The 20,333-nt window shown below is 45.3% G+C and overlaps 1 protein-coding gene across 1 annotated transcript in view; it reads left to right on the top strand.

Annotated features, from left to right (window-relative positions):
- Positions 1–248: 248 nt before the first annotated feature.
- The window catches only part of LOC137638304 (pleckstrin homology domain-containing family H member 1-like), a 44,996-nt gene continuing 24,911 nt past the window's right edge, over positions 249–20,333 (top strand). The window contains exons 1-3 of the mRNA XM_068370366.1: positions 249–488; positions 1,127–1,304; positions 1,409–1,564. Of these exons, the coding sequence (XP_068226467.1) occupies positions 1,215–1,304; positions 1,409–1,564 (246 nt within the window). The 5' untranslated portion in view covers positions 249–488; positions 1,127–1,214. The remainder of the gene's footprint in view (positions 489–1,126; positions 1,305–1,408; positions 1,565–20,333) is intronic.

Below are 20,333 nucleotides of genomic sequence, written 5' to 3'. Positions count from 1 at the left end.
AATTAAATGACCCTCCCTTCCTCCCCAATAGAGACACAGCGGGACGAGAAGAATTGAAGGTTTTGTTTACATACAAGAGTGGTATCTGGCCGACAGTTGGCGCTGGTGGGCACACCCGCAACCTTCATAGCGATCGCTCGCGAGTTTTTTGAGTGTGTTTTCTGTCGAGCCGCAGAGTTGCAGCTATTATATATTCACCGGGTAAGTATATTCAAAAATTTATTTTATAATTAAAATATCATTTTTCAGAATCTGCTGTTGTGTGCAACTCAGTCGATATTCTTGTGTGACTCATCCGGAGCTCAAAAGGCCTCCCCTACATTAGGCAGTGGTCAACAACTTCCTGCTGATCCTAAGATTAACCCACCATCGTTCACTTTCATCCAGGGTTGGCAGTTCCTAGCCTTAGCCATTTCCCTCTTTGTGCCGAAAAATAATAAGCTCCTGTGGTATCTAAAACTCCACTTACAGAGAAATGCAGACACAAAGTGAGTACTTTCAAATGTAACTTTCAGTTTGGCTGCAGTGGGTTTTTGTTTGAGATCCAAAATATTACAATTTATTACTCAGTACAGTACTGCGTTCTATTTTCAGAGTTTGTATATTCTCGTAAACACAGATATAAAATGTATTTTGTGAACAGTGCAAACCATAGCTTATTTTTGTTCAAGAATAATGAAAAAATAATAAGTAAAGAAATACTGTAAATATTTGTGTAAGGTAAACTATTGTTTCATTAAAGTCAGTTCCTGTGTTTGACCAAAAATGTATATATATACTGTACTGTACACCGTTTTTATTCTCTACCAAGGAAGTAATGATTATCTAAATTAGGAATTTAGTCCTTATTTTACGTGATGTAGCCACAGTTAAAAAATATTAATTACAAACTTTATAATCATATTAAAATTAATAATTTGCCTATTCAGTAAAATACTGTAGTCTTTTGGCAAATTACTGAATAAAAATGTTCCTCTGTTATGCATTATTGATCACAGATCCTTTGCCTTATTTTACCCCTTTATTCATTGATACCGCTTTATTTTCCCTGAGATTATGTTTTCAATTTAATAACTTCTAGTTATTCTTTCGTTATCTTGACTAATTACCCTCGGTATATTAACAGGTCTGAAGTTGGAAAATATGCTGCATATTGTCAGCGAGCTCTAGAAAGAACCCTGGAGCTCGGAGGGCGAGAGGCAAAGCCTTCCCGAATGGAGGTTCTGTCTATTTTACTAAAAAGTCCCTATCATCATTCATTGCCTCATGCTATACCTGTCCACTTCATCAATGGCACCTACCAGGTAAGAAAGAGCGGAATTATTACAATAGAAATATGCCTTGAAAATATCATAGATCATTAACCGCCTTCGTTATCGTGTAATCCAATCCTTATTTTCAATTCTAGGTTATTGGTTTTGATGGGTCTACTACTATTGACGAATTTCTTACTTCTCTAAATCAAGAAATTGGGTGTCGGGATGTTCACCAATCTGGGTTTGCTCTCTTTTCTGACGATCCTATTGAAAAAGACCTAGAACACTGTCTTAATCATAATGCAAAGGTTTGTATTCTTGTTTGTGGTGTTTTATTTTTTCTATATAAGAAAAAGTGTGTTATCCAACAAATTACAAATCAAAACAAACAATTTTGAAAATTACAGTACAGTAGTTAGTGAAAATTCTCTTGGTCCTTTTATACTGTACATACTGTAACTTCCTGGAAGGATATAGTATAGTACTGTATGTCTTGCAGTCATTTCCCTCGTGTTATGATGTAGTAGCTAAAGAGCATTAAAATTATGGAAATAAAATATAATGAATGTAATGAGAAGTTACATGTCAGTCAATATTAAGTTATGAAGATCCTTTTCATTCTATCTTGCAGTGAATGAGATTTTTAAACACTTGAGAAGCTTTCAACTTGACAAAAGGATTAAGAGCTATTTCTTACGTTCAAGTTCTTTGGGAATCAACTAGAGTTCTATCACCTATTTTTATGCATGTGTTACTTCTTTTCCCACCTTCAATCGCTTTCTATCTAAAAAAAAAAAAAAATATCTTCATCAGGTTTTGTAGTTTGGTAATTAATGTATTTAAGTAATATTTCAGTAAAGGGTGTCTTTTTCATCTTACTTCATTATCTTTCTCTTAATTATCCTTAAAGATTTGGACAAGATAAAAACGTGAATATAATGACTTACTTATTTGTTTCTAACTTCAAGCTGATTTTGTCCTGCCCATACTGATTTTTCAATATTTAACTTAGCCGGTGATTATATAAGCTGCAACTCTGTTGCTCGACAGAAAACTCTACGTTAAAAATCCGCCAGCGATCGCTATGCAGGTAGGGGGTGTACTTCAACAGCGCCATCTGTCGTGCAGGTACTCAGTACTCAATGTAAACAAAGAACTCAATTTTCTCTCTGTCGGGCCACCGGCAAGACCTACTAATTCGCTGTTGCTAACTGGATTTGTTTTCACAACTATTGGTGAAGTACACTATTCTAGTTTTGAGCTTTCGCTATGCAGGTGTTTTATCTTCATCTCAAAACTTGAACTCGTTTTGGATAGATTTAATTATGGTGACAAAGAGAGTATGGACTTTCTTTCACTTTTAAATGGCCGACCCTTCCCTTAGACGGAAGTGTGTTTAGGCTTTTAGTAATTATCTTATCACGTTATAGATTTTCCTCTATATATTTTATATCTCTCCGCCTTTATTAGGCTTCTTCGATTAACTTTCCATTTTATAAACATATAAAAGGGATTTTGACGTAGGAAAAATCTATTTCTGGGCGAGGGACCTGTGCCGCCCAGTGAATAAGCTCCATTTAAGCACTTATTCTTAGGTAATTTACTGCTAAATATACCAGAGAAAAAATGTAAAGGAGTGCTAGGTTAACTAGCTCGCTCACCTAATGGTGTCGGTATAAAATTGGGCGTATAATCCAGAGGTCCCGCACTATTTAGATTAATCCACGACAGAGAACCCCAATAGAGGAGAGCCGTTCAACCTCACTCGGTACTACTACAATGCATCCGCTCAGAACCCAACTCCTTAGCACCCAAAGTTTGGGGACTCCAAGGGAGAGGAGCTGGGAGGGTTCACTGGGCGGCACAGGTCCCTCGCCCAGAAATAGATTTTTCCTACGTCAAAATCCCTTTTCTGGGCTCGAACCTGTGCCGCCCAGTGAATCTATACAAGAGAAAAATGTCACCAAACTTGCAAAATAAAGGAAAAAACATAAGCGTAAGAGAAATACAGGATGCTTTAATCAGAGATGAGTACCAAAAAACAATTATAAGGGTATCTTAAATATGAACATAAATCCAATAAGGTAGGTATAATAATGCCGTGAGTGATAATATATACAGATACTCAGGAGCATAAAAATTTACAAATATAATAACAGTATTCAGGTGCGAGACCAACGAATACAATAGGGTATAAATGAGGCAGGTAAGAGGGAGAGATAAAGAGTCAAGGCATTAACCTGTGAGTTACTCGGGAGTAACTACGCTCCCTGCGGCTACTGTAGAAAATTTTAGGGCTTCCAAATGTTTAAGGTAGTGTTTCTTGAACACTGACGGTGATCTCCACCCTGTATACCTGGAAAGGTCTGTAAAATTCATGTGGTGAAAGAAGTTCACCGAGGTGGCAACCGCCCTGATATCATGTGCAAGAGGAAAAGAGTCAGGGTTAGCTTGTTTAATAAAATACAAAATTTGTTGCCTGATCCCTTTAATAGTAATGGTACCGCCTTGTTCTCTAACGAATAGAGGCCCCGAGGAGTTAGAGGAGGTCCGGGATAGATAAGACCTAAGAGTAGTGACAGGGCACAGCGACGGATCTTGCGTGAGGGGAACAATTTTCCAGGAGGTCCATCTGTTTTGAGGGTCTTCATTCTTAGCCAAAAAGAATTTGTTAGGAGAAAGAAGGACCTCTCCTGAAGGCAGAAAGTCAATATGACCCGGGTCTCTCGACAAGGCTGCCAATTCAGAAATTCTTGCCCCGGAAGCCAAGCTCACTAGGAAAAGTGTTTTCCTGAGAAGGGGCATGTAATCACAAGAACTGTTAATGGTATCAGAAGCCAATTTGAGTACGTCATTAAGGAACCAGGTCACCGGGGTAGGACGAGTAACCGGTTTCAGTCTGGCACAAGCTTTCGGAATTGAAGCTAACAAAGAGTCGGTTAAGTCTATGTTAAAACCCACTAGGAAGATCTTTTTCAGAGCCGATTTAATAGTGGTGATAGTATTGGCTGCCAGACCTGATTCTAATAAAGATCTAAAGAAAGTGACTGTAAGGTTCAAGTTCATACAGTTCACGTCTGAGTCTATTAAAAATTTTGCCAACTTTTTAACTGCAGAGTCATACTGACGGATGGTGGAATCCCGTTTATCTGATTCTAGGAACAAGGTGTTTTGAGGATCAATATTGGCACCATGCATAGCCGCAAACTTCATAAAGTCCATAAAGTTAGGGCGCTCTGAATGTTTGAGAAAGCGTACACAACGCGTGTTTGTACTATCTGAGACAGAACCGGATTGGGTATCGGGTGAGGGTATAGTCTCAACTCCCGCAGGAGAGGATACCAGTTGCTCTTGGGCCAGTTGGGTGCGACCAAGGCTACTTGTCCCTTGAAGGATCTCAGTTTGTCTAGAACTTTCAGCAAAAGATTCACCGGGGGAAAGAGATAAATCTTTTCCCAGTTGTCCCAATTCTGTGACATGGCGTCTGTGGCGTAAGCCTGAGGGTCTAGATTGGGAGCCACATATACTCTCAATTTGTGGTTGGATTCCGTGGCGAAGAGGTCCACTTGGAGGCCGGGAACCTGAGAGAGAGAATCCACCGAAATGACTTTAGATCGAATGACCATTCCGATTCTAGAGGGGAGGTCCGGGACAGGGCGTCTGCCACTACATTCCGGACTCCCGCCAGGTGGACCAGACGAAGGTGTTGTTTCTTGGGAAGAGCGAGACGTTTCAGGGTTAGAAGAACTGCCATGGCCTCTAGCACATTGATGTGAAAATGGCGGAACAAGGGAGTCCAAAGACCTTGAACTTTCTTGAGCTGAGAATAGCCGCCCCAACCTGATAGGGATGCGTCTGTGTGAATGATTAATTCCGGGGGCGGAAATTGAAGGGGAACTGACTTTGACAGACTGTTTGCTCTTGTCCAAGGAAGAAGTCTTTCCCGTAGAATGGGAGGAAGGCGGACTTTCCTGTCCCGGAGCTTCCGGTTCGCCCTCGAACGCCAGACACGATTGATATCTTTCAATTTTGCCTTCAGAAGAAGATCCGTCACTGAGGCAAACTGAAGGGACCCCAGAATCTTCTCTTGAAGCCGTCTGGAACTTACTTTGTCTTTGAGAAAACGTTTGGTGTTCCTTGCAATCTCTAACCTCTTGGGTCTGGGAAGACACAGAGTATGAGATATAAGATCCCATTGCAGGCCGAGCCATTGGAACTTCGATTTTGGAAGAAGACGGGACTTCTTGAAGTTGATCTGGAAGCCTAGAGATTGAAGATAATGGATGACTTTGTGAGTGGCTTTTAGGCAATTTTGGGAGGTGTCTGACCAAATGAGCCAGTCGTCCAGATAGGCTACTACTTGAATCCCTTGATTCCTGAGTTCCTGAACAGCGACTTCTGCTAGCTTTGTGAAGATCCTTGGGGCAATGTTGAGCCCGAAAGGCATCACCTTGAAGGAGTAACTTTTGTCCCCTAAGCGAAAGCCTAGGTACGGACGGAAGTGTCTCGCTATCGGGACGTGATAGTAGGCGTCTGTAAGATCGATAGAGGTGGTGACGGCCCCACGGGGAAGTAAGGTCCGCACCTGCGAGACGGTAAGCATTCGAAACTTGTCGCATTGAATGGACAAGTTGAGAAGGGATAGATCTAGAATCACTCTTCTCTTGTCTGAATCCTTCTTCGGGACACTGAACAGCCGACCTTGAAACTTCAGATGTTTCGTTTCTTGTATGGCATTCTTTTGTAAAAGATCCTGGACAAATTCGACCAGGTCTGGGGTGGAATGTTGACGAAATTTGTTCGGAGGAGGAGGTCCTTGAATCCAACTCCACCCTAGTCCCTTGGAGATGATACTGAACGCCCAGGGACTGAACCTCCATTTGTTGCGGAAGGCATAGAGCCTCCCCCCTACCTGCTGCACCTCAGTATTGGTTTGAGGAGTTGCCTCCACGTCCGCCTCGGAAGTTCTTTCCTCTGCGAAAGGCTCTTCCCCTGCCTTTGTTCTGGTTAGAGCCACGGTGGTAGCCTCTACCTCTACCATAACTCTGGGAAGAGCTATGAGCCTCGTAGGACTGGTTAAAGGCAGGGGAAGTGGCGGAGGCACCAGAAAGCTGGCTCTTAGGTAGCAGAACGGTGACATAGTCATCCGAAGGAGCCCGAGAGGTGGAGGGCTGCGCAGGGGCAACAGAAGATGGAGGAAGAGGCAGCCGGAAGTTGGATGAAGCACTCTGTTGTTGCCTGAACTGGGTGGAGGTATATGGTCTAAGCTTCTTCCTACCCCGGGCTTGATAATTTGCGGGGTCATACTTGCGTTTAGGGGTCAAACCCCAACGGGCTTTAAGGCTCTGATTAACCCTAGTGGCCTCCGCCAAGACTTCCTCTACGAGATCCTCGGGGAAGAGATTTGAACCCCAACAGGAGGACCGGATGAGTTTATTAGGTTCATGCCTAATCGTCGCCTCAGCTAGAACATGCTTGCGACATCTGCGTTTAGCAGTAGCAAAGTCATACAAATCATAATATAACGACTGTAACGTAGCCTTGTTGAGAGACTTAAAAATACTCTCCGTATCGTAAGTCAAGGCTATCGACTCCGTGGATGTGGCCAGGTTTAGAGTACGGCCCACACGTAGGCGGGAATCATATTCCTGTTTAATGAGAGATTCCGGGAGACGGGGAAGCTTCTCACTAAACAAGACTGAGGCACAGTCTGCTGCAAGCTTGCCGGAGGTAAAGGTGGTATGGACGTTGTCCCAACACTCAATACCTGAGGGAAGAAGGAGGGAGATTGGATCCACCTCTCGGATTGGAGGCAAGGGCTTCTCCTCCAGAGCATATTGAAAGGCAAGCTCTGCCACCTTATTGACGCATGGAGTCAAGGTGGTCTTGTCCATTAAGAACATCGTAAAGGAGCTTTTATGAGGCGTCAGCATGGTGTTAGTGCAGCCGATGTCATTCAAAAATCTGGCCCAAACAGATTGGGCTTGCTCCTTCGGGAAGATGACCGTCTCTTTGGGGACCTTGTCTAAACGGACTAAAGCTTCCTCGGTAAGTCTGGCATAACCATGAAATGGAAATGCCAGACCCGGAGGAAAGAATTCAAAGTCCTCTAGAGGACGAGTGCCAAGGCCCTCCAGAGTCAACATTCCGTCTGAGAACGGGGAATGAAGAGCCATCCGCCAGGGGTTGTTCTTGGCAAACGGCGGGAGCTTAGAGGCATCCGGTATGAGAGAGCTTTGGACTCTCTCCGGAGCTCCTTGCTCTAAAGCCCCAATTCTCTGACCGAAGTTAGAGAACATCGTGTCCATCCTCGACTGCATCTCCGAAACCAACTTTTCCTGCATCTCCGACACGATGCGGAGCATAGCTGATTCGGAAAGGCCCGGGCTAGCAGCAGGAGGGGCGGAAGGAACTCCCGGGTCGTGAGACTTAGAGGAGGAACCAGAGGTCTTTGAAGACGGGTTCGTACCATGTTTAGAGCCATGAGAAGTCTTATGAGGCTTGCGAGCTTTGGGTAAGGTCCTTGAAGTAGACTTATCCTTAGGGGGAACCGGGTATGAACGTTGAGACGAATCACGGTCCCCAGAAAATCCAAGAAAGGAAGAGCGATCAGAAGAAGAAGAAAGAGCGGGGCTGAGGATAGGAATCTCAGCGCCGGACACACCTGCCTCACTTACCACCCTACCTGTATCCGGCTCGTCTAGCAACATCGGTTCGACGTCCAGGTTCATGGAGGCAACATTGTCCTCCAGACCTCCGGGGGCGTCCGATGGATCTTGCTCTGGGTCGATGAGACCCGTTATAGTGGCATCAATGTGGGCAATGATGGGAGCTGCCACATGCCTAGCCACAGCAGCTGAAGACTTGGCGTTGGGGTAAACCATGGTGCAGTAGTCCTCAGATAGGACGTACGGCCGCTTAGACTTTACATTCCGGGCAAACCCACCAATCCACACCTTCAGTGTGGCCCGAGCCGCAGACTTTTGCTCCGGGGATGCCTGAAATAATAGGGGGAATTATAAAAGGGAGACTCCCAATGGTCCTTCAAGACCATAGATATCTTACTAATAGTAAATAAAATAAGAAGGCAATATAGCCAACGGGACTCACCGAGTCAGATCCAAGGGTAGTGATGAGGTCGAAGCAAATCACACAGTTATCCGGGTGCCATACCACAACGTCTTCCAGTTGAACCCCACAAGGGGCGTGAGATCGGCAGACGGAGTGGCCACAAGGCTGGTGCAGAACAGCTGCACAGGCCGGCGTCAGACAATGCACCGGGCCTAACATAGGTCTAACACAAGATTAGACTGTAAAAAATAAAAAATAAAAAATAATTTTTTTTTTTTTTTTTTTTTTTTTTTTCTTTTAGGGGCGGGTCCGGAGGACCCGGGCCTAACATAGGTCTAACGCAAGGTTAGAGCTTAACTGTAATATTCTTACATAGGGGCGGGACCGGGGGTCCCGGGCCTAAATATAAGTCTAACTTGAAACTAAAGTATAGCCATCCATTCCGGTCAAGCCGGGAGCATAAAAAAGGATGCAATAACAAGGAATTAAGACACATAGTGTCTGATTTCCCGGGGTGGGGTAGACCCCGGGCCGGGAAATAAAGGTATATTCAATACCAATTCCTTTTTAGAGACTCCGGGGTAGTGATCTGTCATATATAATCATCATAGGAAATGTTATAAAATAATAGGGGGGCGGAACTGTAACTAAGAACTGCCAATCGAACCCGGAGGGTTTCGTATAACATAAGCCAGAATGAAAAGTGAATATAAAATAGGGTGCACCGGGATCCAACTCTGTTGACCGGTGGCCAACCAGACTAGACAGAGACTAAACCGCCGGGCCACCCGGAGGACAAAGTCCATAAACACTTAACTACCCCCTTTAAAGGGAGGGAAGGCAACGGTCCCTTAGTGGAGGGGGGAAGAAGCCTAGCCTCCCACCTAGCTAGAGGGGGAGCGTGGGGGAGGATCACGTGATACGAGGCAGCAGGGCTACCAACTGACGATCCCCAACAGACAGATCAAACGGAGTAATGGCACAAATATTCATTATAATAATAATAATAGCGTTAAATATATGAATAAACACATAGAAAATTTTTGGGCAAGGCATGCAACATAAATAATTAAATCACAAAAGACACACCTGATGGCTAAAATAACATTGCCGCCTTAGCACGGTCGGCAGCAATAGCGATACGTAAATGATATCGGCCCAAAAATTGAACCACGAGGATTCTAAACGCTAAATAATGAATATTCACAATAACAAATAATATTTGATAATAAAAATAATACACATAGTAACACCGCAAGTGAAAATTAAAAGCTCTCAAAAACAGGAGTACCAACTGTAGTGAAATCAAGCAAGATCGGTATGAACGAAGAGAATAACTCCTATAATATAAATATTAAACGATCTAGATTGCTCAAAACACAGTAAAACCCAGCTTGGTACTTAACTTAGACGGTGTCTCCTGGGAAACCGACGAAGAAGCCATAATTCACTAGAAAATATCCAAAAATCGAGAGCACAAGAAAAATGCGGGTTACTGCACAAGTCGTGCTAAACGGAGTTGGGTTCTGAGCGGATGCATTGTAGTAGTACCGAGTGAGGTTGAACGGCTCTCCTCTATTGGGGTTCTCTGTCGTGGATTAATCTAAATAGTGCGGGACCTCTGGATTATACGCCCAATTTTATACCGACACCATTAGGTGAGCGAGCTAGTTAACCTAGCACTCCTTTACATTTTTTCTCTGGTATATTTAGCAGTAAATTACCTAAGAATAAGTGCTTAAATGGAGCTTATTCACTGGGCGGCACAGGTTCGAGCCCAGAAAATAATTTTTAATGCTTTGTTTATATAGACCTTTCCTGAGAATAGGCGGTCCTAACTTGGAAACCGAAGTTAATCAACATTGAGCCCTTTATATCGTCTTTAGCTTTTAAAGGATTTAAAACTTTTTAAATGTAATATTTTATGAAAGAATTTCTTTGATAGTCTTCGTACTGTTTTCAAAGATGAACTAACGTTTAGTTTATTTATGCTACGCAGTTGTTGACGTTCAGGACGTTCAACATGTGCTCTATCGTTACGATAGAGAGAGAGTGTATCACGGTTTCACTTTGCAGTAAGAGTAAATCGATTCTGACGTTTTGTTCATTCTTTCTTAGCTTAAATGTTTTAAATTCTAATTTAAAGGAACTTTTTATTTGAAAAACCTTTCAGTTTTTCCTTTAGTCAAATAACATGTTTTTTTGACGATATATAATTGGGCTCTTCTCTTAGGTGCGAAATCAAGAGAGAAAGAGAGAGAGAGATAGAGACGGAGGGAGAGAGAGGAGAGAAAACGTTCCGTTCAAGCGGGTAACGTTGTTCTCGTGTTACCCTCGTCCCTAGTCTCTGTACGGGGAGGAAGGATAAAACGTTTTTAGGTTTTTATTCTCGTCCCCAGGCTATGTGCGGTGAGAGATTGAAAACGTAGTTATATGAACTAGTGTTTAGTCTCTTTCCCAGCCACTGATTTTTCTTTTTATCTTAAAATATGTTTTCTGTTTTTTGCTGGTATTATGAGCTTGCATTATACGACTAATTTTGCAATTACTACCTTTTAATGAAGGGTAGAATTGCGTGTTTCAGGTAGAAATAAGTGCAAAACAGAAAATCGAAGTTATAAAGTGATATGCGCAAAGTGTTACAGTGTTGCGTCCGAGGTGCAAAGTGTTACAGTGTTGCGTCCGAGGGTTCGTCTGTTCGTGCCTGTTGTTCACCTAGTCCGGGACCTCTTGCAAGCTCCCAAGCCCAGGGGAGAAGTAATGTCAAAAGACTTATGGGTTCGAGAGGCCTTGACCAACGAACAGACGTTTTCCCTCTATGGTATCGGGTGTTTCTTACCAAGATCTCCCCAACCATAAGACGAGAGAGACGTTGTTTCTCCTCGCCATCCGTAGGCTTTTCGCATAAGAAACCTGTCACAAGGTTTCGAAGCCCTTAAGCGAAAGTCAGTCCTTTCAGGACAGGTCCAGCGTCCTGGTTACAGCCATTAGGACAGCTCTGACCCTATGCAGTCATCGGATAACTGCTCGCCGCCTAACAAAAGCGTAACACAGACTCTGGAAGGGGTTGTATGGCACAACATGCAGTATATGCTTGCCTCCCTTATGGAAGACTATTCTGTCGATTAGTCCGTTGAGTCTAGCCGTTTATCTCATCGATATCCTGGCTTTCAGCCAACCTAACGTTCCTTTGTGCTTACTGTTGACGTTGGCGTAGCTTAGTCACGTCAGTCAGGTTGTTTAGAACCACACTCGATGCGGTCTCGTGTGGTTTTCCAGCCGCATTTGGACGTTAGGCCACTGGCTGATGCTCCTGTTGACGTTCTAGACGTTCACTAACAATCGGAGTTGACTTGTTTTGACGCTGTGCGTCAACCTCCGCATTCTAGAGTTGTTTTGACTGCTCAGTCTAGGCAGTCAAAGCAGTCTCGAGTGGACGCTGTACGTCCTCACGCACCTGTTGTGGTTGACAGTTCAGTTGTTGACAGTTCACAGACTGTCAAGCAGTTACATGACGTTGCGTTCTGGTCCGCTACTAATGCACCAGTGAGAGACTCAGCTTTTATCGGACAAGGTTCCTGTAGATGAGGAAGTTGCTGTTCTCCCTCCTACTGATATTCCCTTGAGGACTCTGTCAGATGGAGAGGAGCCTTAAGCTGCTTAGCCTCCTATGGACTTTAATTAAATCATGATGATTTTTTTTTAAGGATCTTCGTCCGGATCTTGTAACTGCTGCTCCTTGTTCGCCTAAACGTCAGAACTTACACTAGGCCTAGCTACTTCGAAGCCGTTGTTTTTAAGCTAGTGCTCTCTCGCTCTCCTAGAGAGCGTTACGTTGGGTAGGCGACTGGTTTTTCACCAGGAGGAGTTTGGGGGATACAGCCTTTGCTTTCCCTTCTTTTAAACTGGTTTATAGAGCGAGAGTCTGATATGACACGAGAGAAGTTCTCGGCTTGGGAGTTCATGCCTCTGCCCAGATAGACTTCTCAATTCTGGTAGACTCTCCCTGGCGCCTAGGCAGGAGACGCTCCAAGTTGTTTACAGGTCAACTTCTCAGCTGTTGTCGAGCCTTTGAAGTTTTGCTGTACTATTATGTCACGCATAACAAGGCTTTCAGGGATGGTAAACGGTTCCGCCTCAGTCGCTAACCCCGTCTGTTGCCACACCTGCTCCCGTAGACCCTAAATGGGCTTTGCTGCAAGACATGCAGTCCAAACTTGCGTCCTTGATAGAGGACTTAAATGCGGAGAAGAACCTTCTGGCCAACAACCTTCCATCCGGTCGGTTGTGCGCCCTGTTGACGCTGAGGTAACCTACTCGCGTCTGCCAGTTGAGGTGGTTCCTCCACCGATGCGACCCAGTGTGGGTTGCCAGCCGCACGTTGACGTTAAGCGACGCTCGGAGGTGGTTGTTGACGTTCAGGACGTTCAACAACCAGCAGAGGTGACTTGTTGTGACGCAGTGCGTCAACCTCAGCAACCCGGTAGGGTGTTGACTGCACAACCCAGACGGTCTAGACAGTTTCGGGTTGACGCTGTGCTTCCTCGCGCACCCATGGTTGTTGACAGTTCACAGACTGTGCAGCAGTTCCATGATATTGCGTCCGGCTCCGTCACGCATCCACCAGTGCGACCGGATTCAGCGAGTCAGACGTTGCCCACTCCGTTGCCGTTTCCTCATCAGTTTCGGATGAGGAACCCTCTGATGAGGACGTTGCTGAACAAGACGATCAGCCCCCAGCCCTGCTATCCATCCAGAAGATGCTGAAGAAGGAAAGCTGCTCAGTCAGGCTGTGGATGAGTCTGGTAGGGACGCTGTCATCCGTGGATCAATTTGTGTCACTAGGAAGACTACACCTCCGTCCTCTTCTATACCATCTAGCTTTTCACTGGAAAAAGTACAAGACGCTAGAAGCGGTCTCGATCCCGGTTTCCGAAAAGATAAAGTCTTGTCTGACTTGGTGATATGACTATATCGACCTAAGAGAGGGTCTTCCCCTGACTGTTCAGACTCCCAACCACGTTCTCTTCTCGGACGCATCGGACGTAGGCTGGGGTGCGACATTAGATGGACGGGAATGCTCGGGATTATGGAACTCGAGTCAAAGGACAATGCATTTCAACTGCAAGGAGGTACTGGCAGTACGTCTGGCCTGGAAAAGCTTCAGGTCTCTCCTTCAAGGCAAAGTGGTGGAGGTGAACTCGGACAACACCACGGCTTTGGCGTACATCTCCAAGCAAGGAGGGACCTACTCTCTGACGTTGTACGAGATCGCAAGGGACCTCCTCACCTGGTCAAAAGGTCTAAACATATCACTAGTAACGAGGTTCATCCAAGGCAACTTGAATGTCATGGCAGATTGTCTCATTCGGAAGGGACAAATAATTCCAACAGAATGGACCCTCCACAAGGATGTATGCAAGAGACTTTGGGCCACCTGGGGCCAGCCAACCATAGATCTCTTCGCAACCTCGATGACCAAGAGGCTCCCAATATTTTGCTCACCAATCCCGGACCCAGCAGCAGTTCATATAGATGCCTTTCTCCTAGATTGGTCACATCTAGATCTATATGCATTCCCTCCGTTCAAGATTGTCAACAAGGTACTGCAGAAGTTCGCCTCTCACGAAGGGACAAGGTTGACGCTAGTTGCTTCCCTCTGGCCCGCGAGAGAATGGTTCACCGAGGTACTTCGATGGCTAGTAGACGTTCCCAGAACACTTCCCCTAAGGGTGGACCTTCTACGTCAGCCACACGTAAAGAAGGTACATCAAGGCCTCCACGCTCTTCGTCTGACTGCCTTCAGACTATCGAAAGACTCTCGAGAGCTAGAGGCTTTTCGAAGGAGGCAGCCAGAGCGATTGCTAGAGCAAGGAGAACATCCACCCTTAGAGTCTACCAATCGAAGTGGGAAATCTTCCGAAACTGGTGCAAGTCAGTATCCGTATCCTCGACCAGTACCTCTGTAACTCAAATAGCTGACTTCCTCTTATATCTGAGGAAAGAACGATCTCTTTCAGCTCCCACTATCAAGGGTTACAGAAGCATGTTGGCATCAGTCTTCCGTCACAGAGGCTTAGATCTTTCCAACAATAAAGATCTACAGGACCTCCTTAAGTCTTTTGAGACCACGAAGGAGCGTCGTTTGGTTACACCTGGTTGGAATTTAGACGTGGTACTAAGATTCCTTATGTCAGACAGGTTCGAACCGCTACAATCAGCCTCCCTGAAAGATCTCACCTTAAAGACTCTTTTCCTGGTATGCTTAGCCACAGCTAAAAGAGTCAGTGAGATTCATGCCTTCAGCAAGAACATCGGATTCTCATCCGAAACGGCTACATGTTCTACAACTTGGTTTTCTAGCCAAAAACGAGCTGCCTTCTCGGCCTTGGCCAATATCGTTCGATATTCCAAACTTATCGTATGGTTGGAAATGAACTAGAAAGAGTCTTATGCCCTGTAAGAGCTCTTAAGTTCTATTTAAAACGAACTAAACCTTTACGAGGCCCATCTGAAGCTTTATGGTGTTCAGTTAAGAAACCATCTTTGCCTATGTCAAAGAATGCTTTATCCTATTTTATCAGACTGTTAATACGAGAAGCTCATTCCCATCTGAATGAGGAAGACCAAGCTTTGCTGAAGGTAAGGACACACGAAGTTAGAGCTGTCGCAACTTCCGTGGCCTTTAAACAAAATAGATCTCTGCAAAGTATAATCGACGCAACCTATTGGAAAAGCAAGTCAGTGTTCGCGTCTTTTTATCTTAAGAATGTCCAGTCTCTTTACGAGAACTGCTACACTCTGGGACCATTCGTAGCAACGAGTGCAGTAGTGGGTGAGGGCTCAACCACTACAATTCCCTAATTCCATAACCTTTTTAATCTTTCTCTTGAAATGTTTTATTATTGTTTTTGGGTTGTCCGGAAGGCTAAGAAGCCTTTCGCATCCTACTTGATTTGGCGGGTGGTCAAAGTCATTTCTTGAGAAGCGCCTAGATTAGAGGTTTTGATGAGGTCCTGTTGTATGGGTTGCAACCCTTGATACTTCAGCTCCTAGGGGTCGCTCAGCATCCTAAGAGGATCGCGAGGCTCCGTAAGGAAGACATACTTAAAAAGGCAGAGTAATTGTTCAAGTCGACTTCCTTACCAGGTACTTATTTATTTTAAGTTTGTTATTTTGATAACTGCTAAAATGAAATAAAAAATCCTTAGCTCATAATAATGTAAACATTTATTGCTGGTCTCTACCCACCCCCCTGGGTGTGAATCAGCTTATATAATCACCGGCTAAGTTAAATATTGAAAAATGTTATTTTTATAATAAAATAAATTTTTGAATATACTTACCCGGTGATTATATATTAAAGGACCCTCCCTTCCTCCCCAATAGAGACGCAGTGGACCGAGGAGAAAATTGAGTTCTTTTTTTACATTGAGTACTGAGTACCTGCACGACAGATGGCGCTGTTGAAGTACACCCCCTACCTGCATAGCGATCGCTGGCGGATTTTTAACGTAGAGTTTTCTGTCGAGCAACAGAGTTGCAGCTTATATAATCACCGGGTAAGTATATTCAAAAATTTATTTTATTATAAAAATAACATATTTCCAGATGCTTAGAATAATGAAATGCGTAAAATAGCACAAGGAAGCCACAGTTGGGTGGCAGAAAGACTGCATTCTCTGAAGAAACTGCCTATTTTAGTGTTGCATTGGCTGTTATTGTGGGGAAGTGCTAGTTTCTTCACATGATTATTTCTAACCAAATCAAGAGAAAGTTTGATGTATTTAAAGTTTATTATGATAATGATTACTATATAATGAATTATGCATACCTTCAATTTTAGAATTATGTTAATTATGGCATAGTTTATGAATGGTACATATTATTTTCTGGTTGTGGACACTGAAATTGGATTCTCTTTAATGCTTAGGAGACTGAAAGGATTTATCAATAATATACCCTGTAAAAAGTATCCAAAAAAAACAAAACAGTTAATGGAAAAAGAAATATGATTTTGGATAAATTATAGAGATAATTAATTAATTCTGTTGATATGATTGCTCACATTCATATATAGTGTGAAGTTGGATTAATTAATGTGTCCACGGTCAATAGTCGAATGCAGAATTTCTACTTTCTGCCATGTTGTAGACTGTCATTGCATTAAGACCCTTTTTATTTGCAAATTTTCTTTTTCAATATTAAACTTACCCGATAATCATGTAGCTGTCAACTCCGTTGCCCGACAGAATTCTATGGAGGGATACGCCAGCTATCACAATACTAGAAGGGGGTGTACTTACCAGCGCCACCTGTGGCCAGGTACTCAATCATTTGTTGTTGACACCTCCTCAATTATTCCTCTGTCGTGCTTCCGGCTAGACGTTCTGGGATACGCTTATGGTCTTCGAGTTTATTCACGGATATTTGGTGAAGTATTCTCTCAGATTAACGGCTGTCGCTTTACTGGAATCCTTTTTATATTAGCTAGATAGCTTTTATATAATTCTGATATAACGGTTAACGAATTTTGCTTGTTTTTGGATCACCCTTTGGCTAACTCTTTGAAACAAGATGTCTGACGTTTCGCAAGCCCCCTCCCATAGACGATGTAGGTCTTGCAATAGGCGTATTCCGAAGGCCTCGGTAGATCCTCACACCGCTTGTTCTGACTGTAGGGACAGGCCCTGTCTTTTAGAAAATCGGTGTGAGGAATGCGCCGGACTTTCGGAATTGGAATTTGTCCGTCTTTTAAAATATTCATCTAAGTTAGAGAGAGGTAGAGTTAGGAGAAGTTCTTCTCACTCTTCTATGTTTTCCTCACCTCATGATCCCCTACCTTTTCCTACCCCTGTAGTGGCTACTCCCGAACCTACTGTGTGCCCTCCGCCTGATATGTCAATTGTTTTGCGTGCTATTCAGGCTTTAGGCGATAAAGTAGAATCAGTGGTAAGTGACCATAAGTCTCTGATGGCCGAGGTTAAAGAACTGAAGGTCAAGAGTGCAGTGGGTGGAAATAGTGCCAGTGCTGTGACGAGTGCTAGTGTCGGTGCAGTGCCAAGTGCTAGTGGTGCCAGTGTGGTGCGTGAGGATTTTTCTGTGCGAGCCAGTCGTCCTCCCAGTCCGGGACCTCTTGCAAGCTCCCATGCCCAGGGGAGAAGCAATGTCGAAGGGCTTAAGGGTTCGACAGGCCTTGTTAGGCGCACAGAACTATCCTCGGTGGTTGCGGGCGTGTCTTCCTTAGACCGTCACTCCCACCTGCAGACGATTGAGCCCGTCTTATTCTCGTCCGCTGATCAACTAGCAGGGAAGAAACGTTGGTCTCAGGTCTCGAGACCGCTTAAACGTAGAGTCCAGTCCGCGAGTGCTCAGCCAGGTTGCAGTCATTGGCTCAGCTCTGACTCGCCTCAGTCATCTGTCGACTGTACTCCGCCCAAGAGGAGTAAGGTTCTGCCAAAACAGAGCCCGACTGTGACTGTACCTCAGTCTGTTATCGTTTCTGCCGATCCCAAGTGGACCCTGCTTCAGTCCATGCAAGCTCAGCTTTCGGACTTGATGCGTGAGTGTCGGGCTGAGAGTGTTGCACCTCCTCCTCCGCCTACACTCCCTCCGCCTGTTCTCGCTCCGCCTGTGCTCGCCCAGCCTGCACTTGCTCCGCCTGGTCGCAGCACCATCTGCCAGGCGTACGATGTTGAGCCACTTTCGGAGTTCGCTGTTCCCAGTGGTGTTCAGCCTCAGCCTTCTTTAAGGCAACCCTTGCTTTGGGATCAGGAGAGTTATTCCACTCTTCCTCCGCCTCCCCTTGCTGCTCCACCAGTGGTGCAACTCTCGGTTGGGGTACAACAACCTCTCCCCTCCGTGAGTCTGTCTGCTCAACCATCGCTGCAGCGAGCTCAACCCTCCTCAAGGCAAGCTCCTCTACACCCTGGACTTGCGCCTCAGGAGCCTCAGCTTGCGAGAACTTTACCTTGTTCTGCGCAGCCTCAACCTCATCATGCTCCGCTCATCTCACAGGAACAGGAACGGACTACTCCGCCTCCGTCCTCCGCTCAGCTTGTGCAATCCTTGGGTTCAACCTCTCTTGCTAGGAGTCAACCTCCTTCACCCATGCGCCTGCCTTCTGCTTCGTCTGTTGTTCAGCCTTTGCAGTCTGAGCCTCAGGTTTTCCCTCAACAGTTACTGGAAGAGGAAACCTCTGTTATTGTTCCTACCCGTTCTGACTCTGCGGTTCAGCATTCTGGTCCGATCGCTTCGCTACCCTCTGCTGATGAGGTGTCGGATGATGAGGAGGCACACCTTGATCCCTCATCAGACGTGGACGAATCTAAGCTTTCTCCATTGTCGATTGATTTTCGTAAGGTCTTGGCTCTACTCAGGGAGATTTACCCAGACCACTTCGTCTCTGCTATTCCCCGCTCTCCACCATCTGAGTTTTCGCTGGGCGTACAACAAGCTAAGTCCAACTATACTAAGCTTGTCCTAGCTAGATCCTCCAAGAGGGCTTTAAGGATCTTAGGGGAGTGGCTGCAGTCTAAACAACACCTTGGCAAGACTTCCTTCATGTTCCCTCCAACGAAGCTCGCTTCGAAAGGTTGCGTTTGGTATGCCACAGGGGAAGCACCAGGCTTGGGAGTACCTGCCTCTGCCCAGGCTGACTTCTCAAGTCTGGTGGACTCGCCTCGGAGAACTGCTATGAGACGCTCGAAGGTTTGTTGGACCTTCTCAGACCTGGATCATTTTCTGAAAGGGTTGTTCAGAGCATTTGAAATGTTCAACTTTCTCGACTGGTGCCTGGGAGCCCTCAGCAAGAAAACCTCTCCTGCGGACAAAGATTCTGCCATGCTAATAATGTCCTGCATGGATAAGGCCATCAGAGATGGATCGGGTGAGCTAGCGTCGTTATTTGTATCAGGGGTGTTGAAGAAAAGGGAACAACTGTGTACCTTCCTTTCCGCCAGCATTACACCTTGCCAACGGTCACAACTCCTTTTTGCTCCACTCTCAAAGTTCCTCTTTCCCGAGGAGCTAGTTAAGGACTTGTCGGCTGCCCTGATACAAAAGGACACGCACGATCTTGTAGCCTCATCGGCTCGTAAGTCTAAGGTTGCCACCTCAGTCCCCAAGACTTATCGCTCCCCAGTTGCTGATACCCCGGCTACGAGGTTCATACCGCCCTTTCGTGGTAGAGCCCCCAGCCGAGGAAGCTCCCGTCCAGACTCTCACAGGAGCAAGTCTAGGAAAGGATCCAGGACATCTAAGGGAAAGAACTGACTCTCAGATTCTCCAGACAACAGTAGGAGCCAGACTCAAGATCTTCTGGCGAGCCTGGGAGAAGAGAGGTGCAGACGCACAGTCTGTCAGTTGGCTGAGGTACGGTTACAGGATTCCATTCTGCCTCAAACCACCTCTGACCACATCGCCCATCAACCTCTCTCCCAACTACAAAGAAGAGGACAAGAGGCTAGCATTGCAACAGGAGGTGTCGCTACTTGTGCAGAAGAAGGCAGTGGTTATAGTCCGGGACCATCAATCCCCGGGCTTCTACAACCGTCTCTTTCTTGTGGCCAAGAAGACAGGAGGTTGGAGACCGGTGCTGGACGTCAGCTCTCTCAACGAGTATGTCACCAAGCAGACGTTCACGATGGAGACGACCAAGTCGGTCTTAGCAGCGGTCAGACAGGAGGACTGGATGGTCTCGTTGGACTTGAAAGATGCATACTTTCACGTTCCCATTCATCCAGACTCCCAACCTTTCCTGAGATTCGTTTTCGGAAAGGTTGTCTATCAGTTCCAAGCCCTGTGTTTTGGCCTAAGCACAGCTCCTATGGTCTTTACTCATCTGATGAGGAATGTAGCGAAATTCCTACACTTATCGAACATCAGAGCCTCCCTCTACCTAGACGACTGGCTGTTGAGAGCCTCCACGAGTCGTCGTTGTCTGGAGAACCTCAATTGGACTTTAGATTTAATCAGAGACCTAGGTCTATTAGTCAATATAGAGAA

This window comes from Palaemon carinicauda, chromosome 3, assembly GCF_036898095.1.
Source record: "Palaemon carinicauda isolate YSFRI2023 chromosome 3, ASM3689809v2, whole genome shotgun sequence".
In the NCBI taxonomy this organism is placed as follows: Eukaryota; Metazoa; Arthropoda; class Malacostraca; order Decapoda; family Palaemonidae; genus Palaemon; species Palaemon carinicauda.
This window is presented reverse-complemented; position numbering and strand designations above follow the sequence as displayed.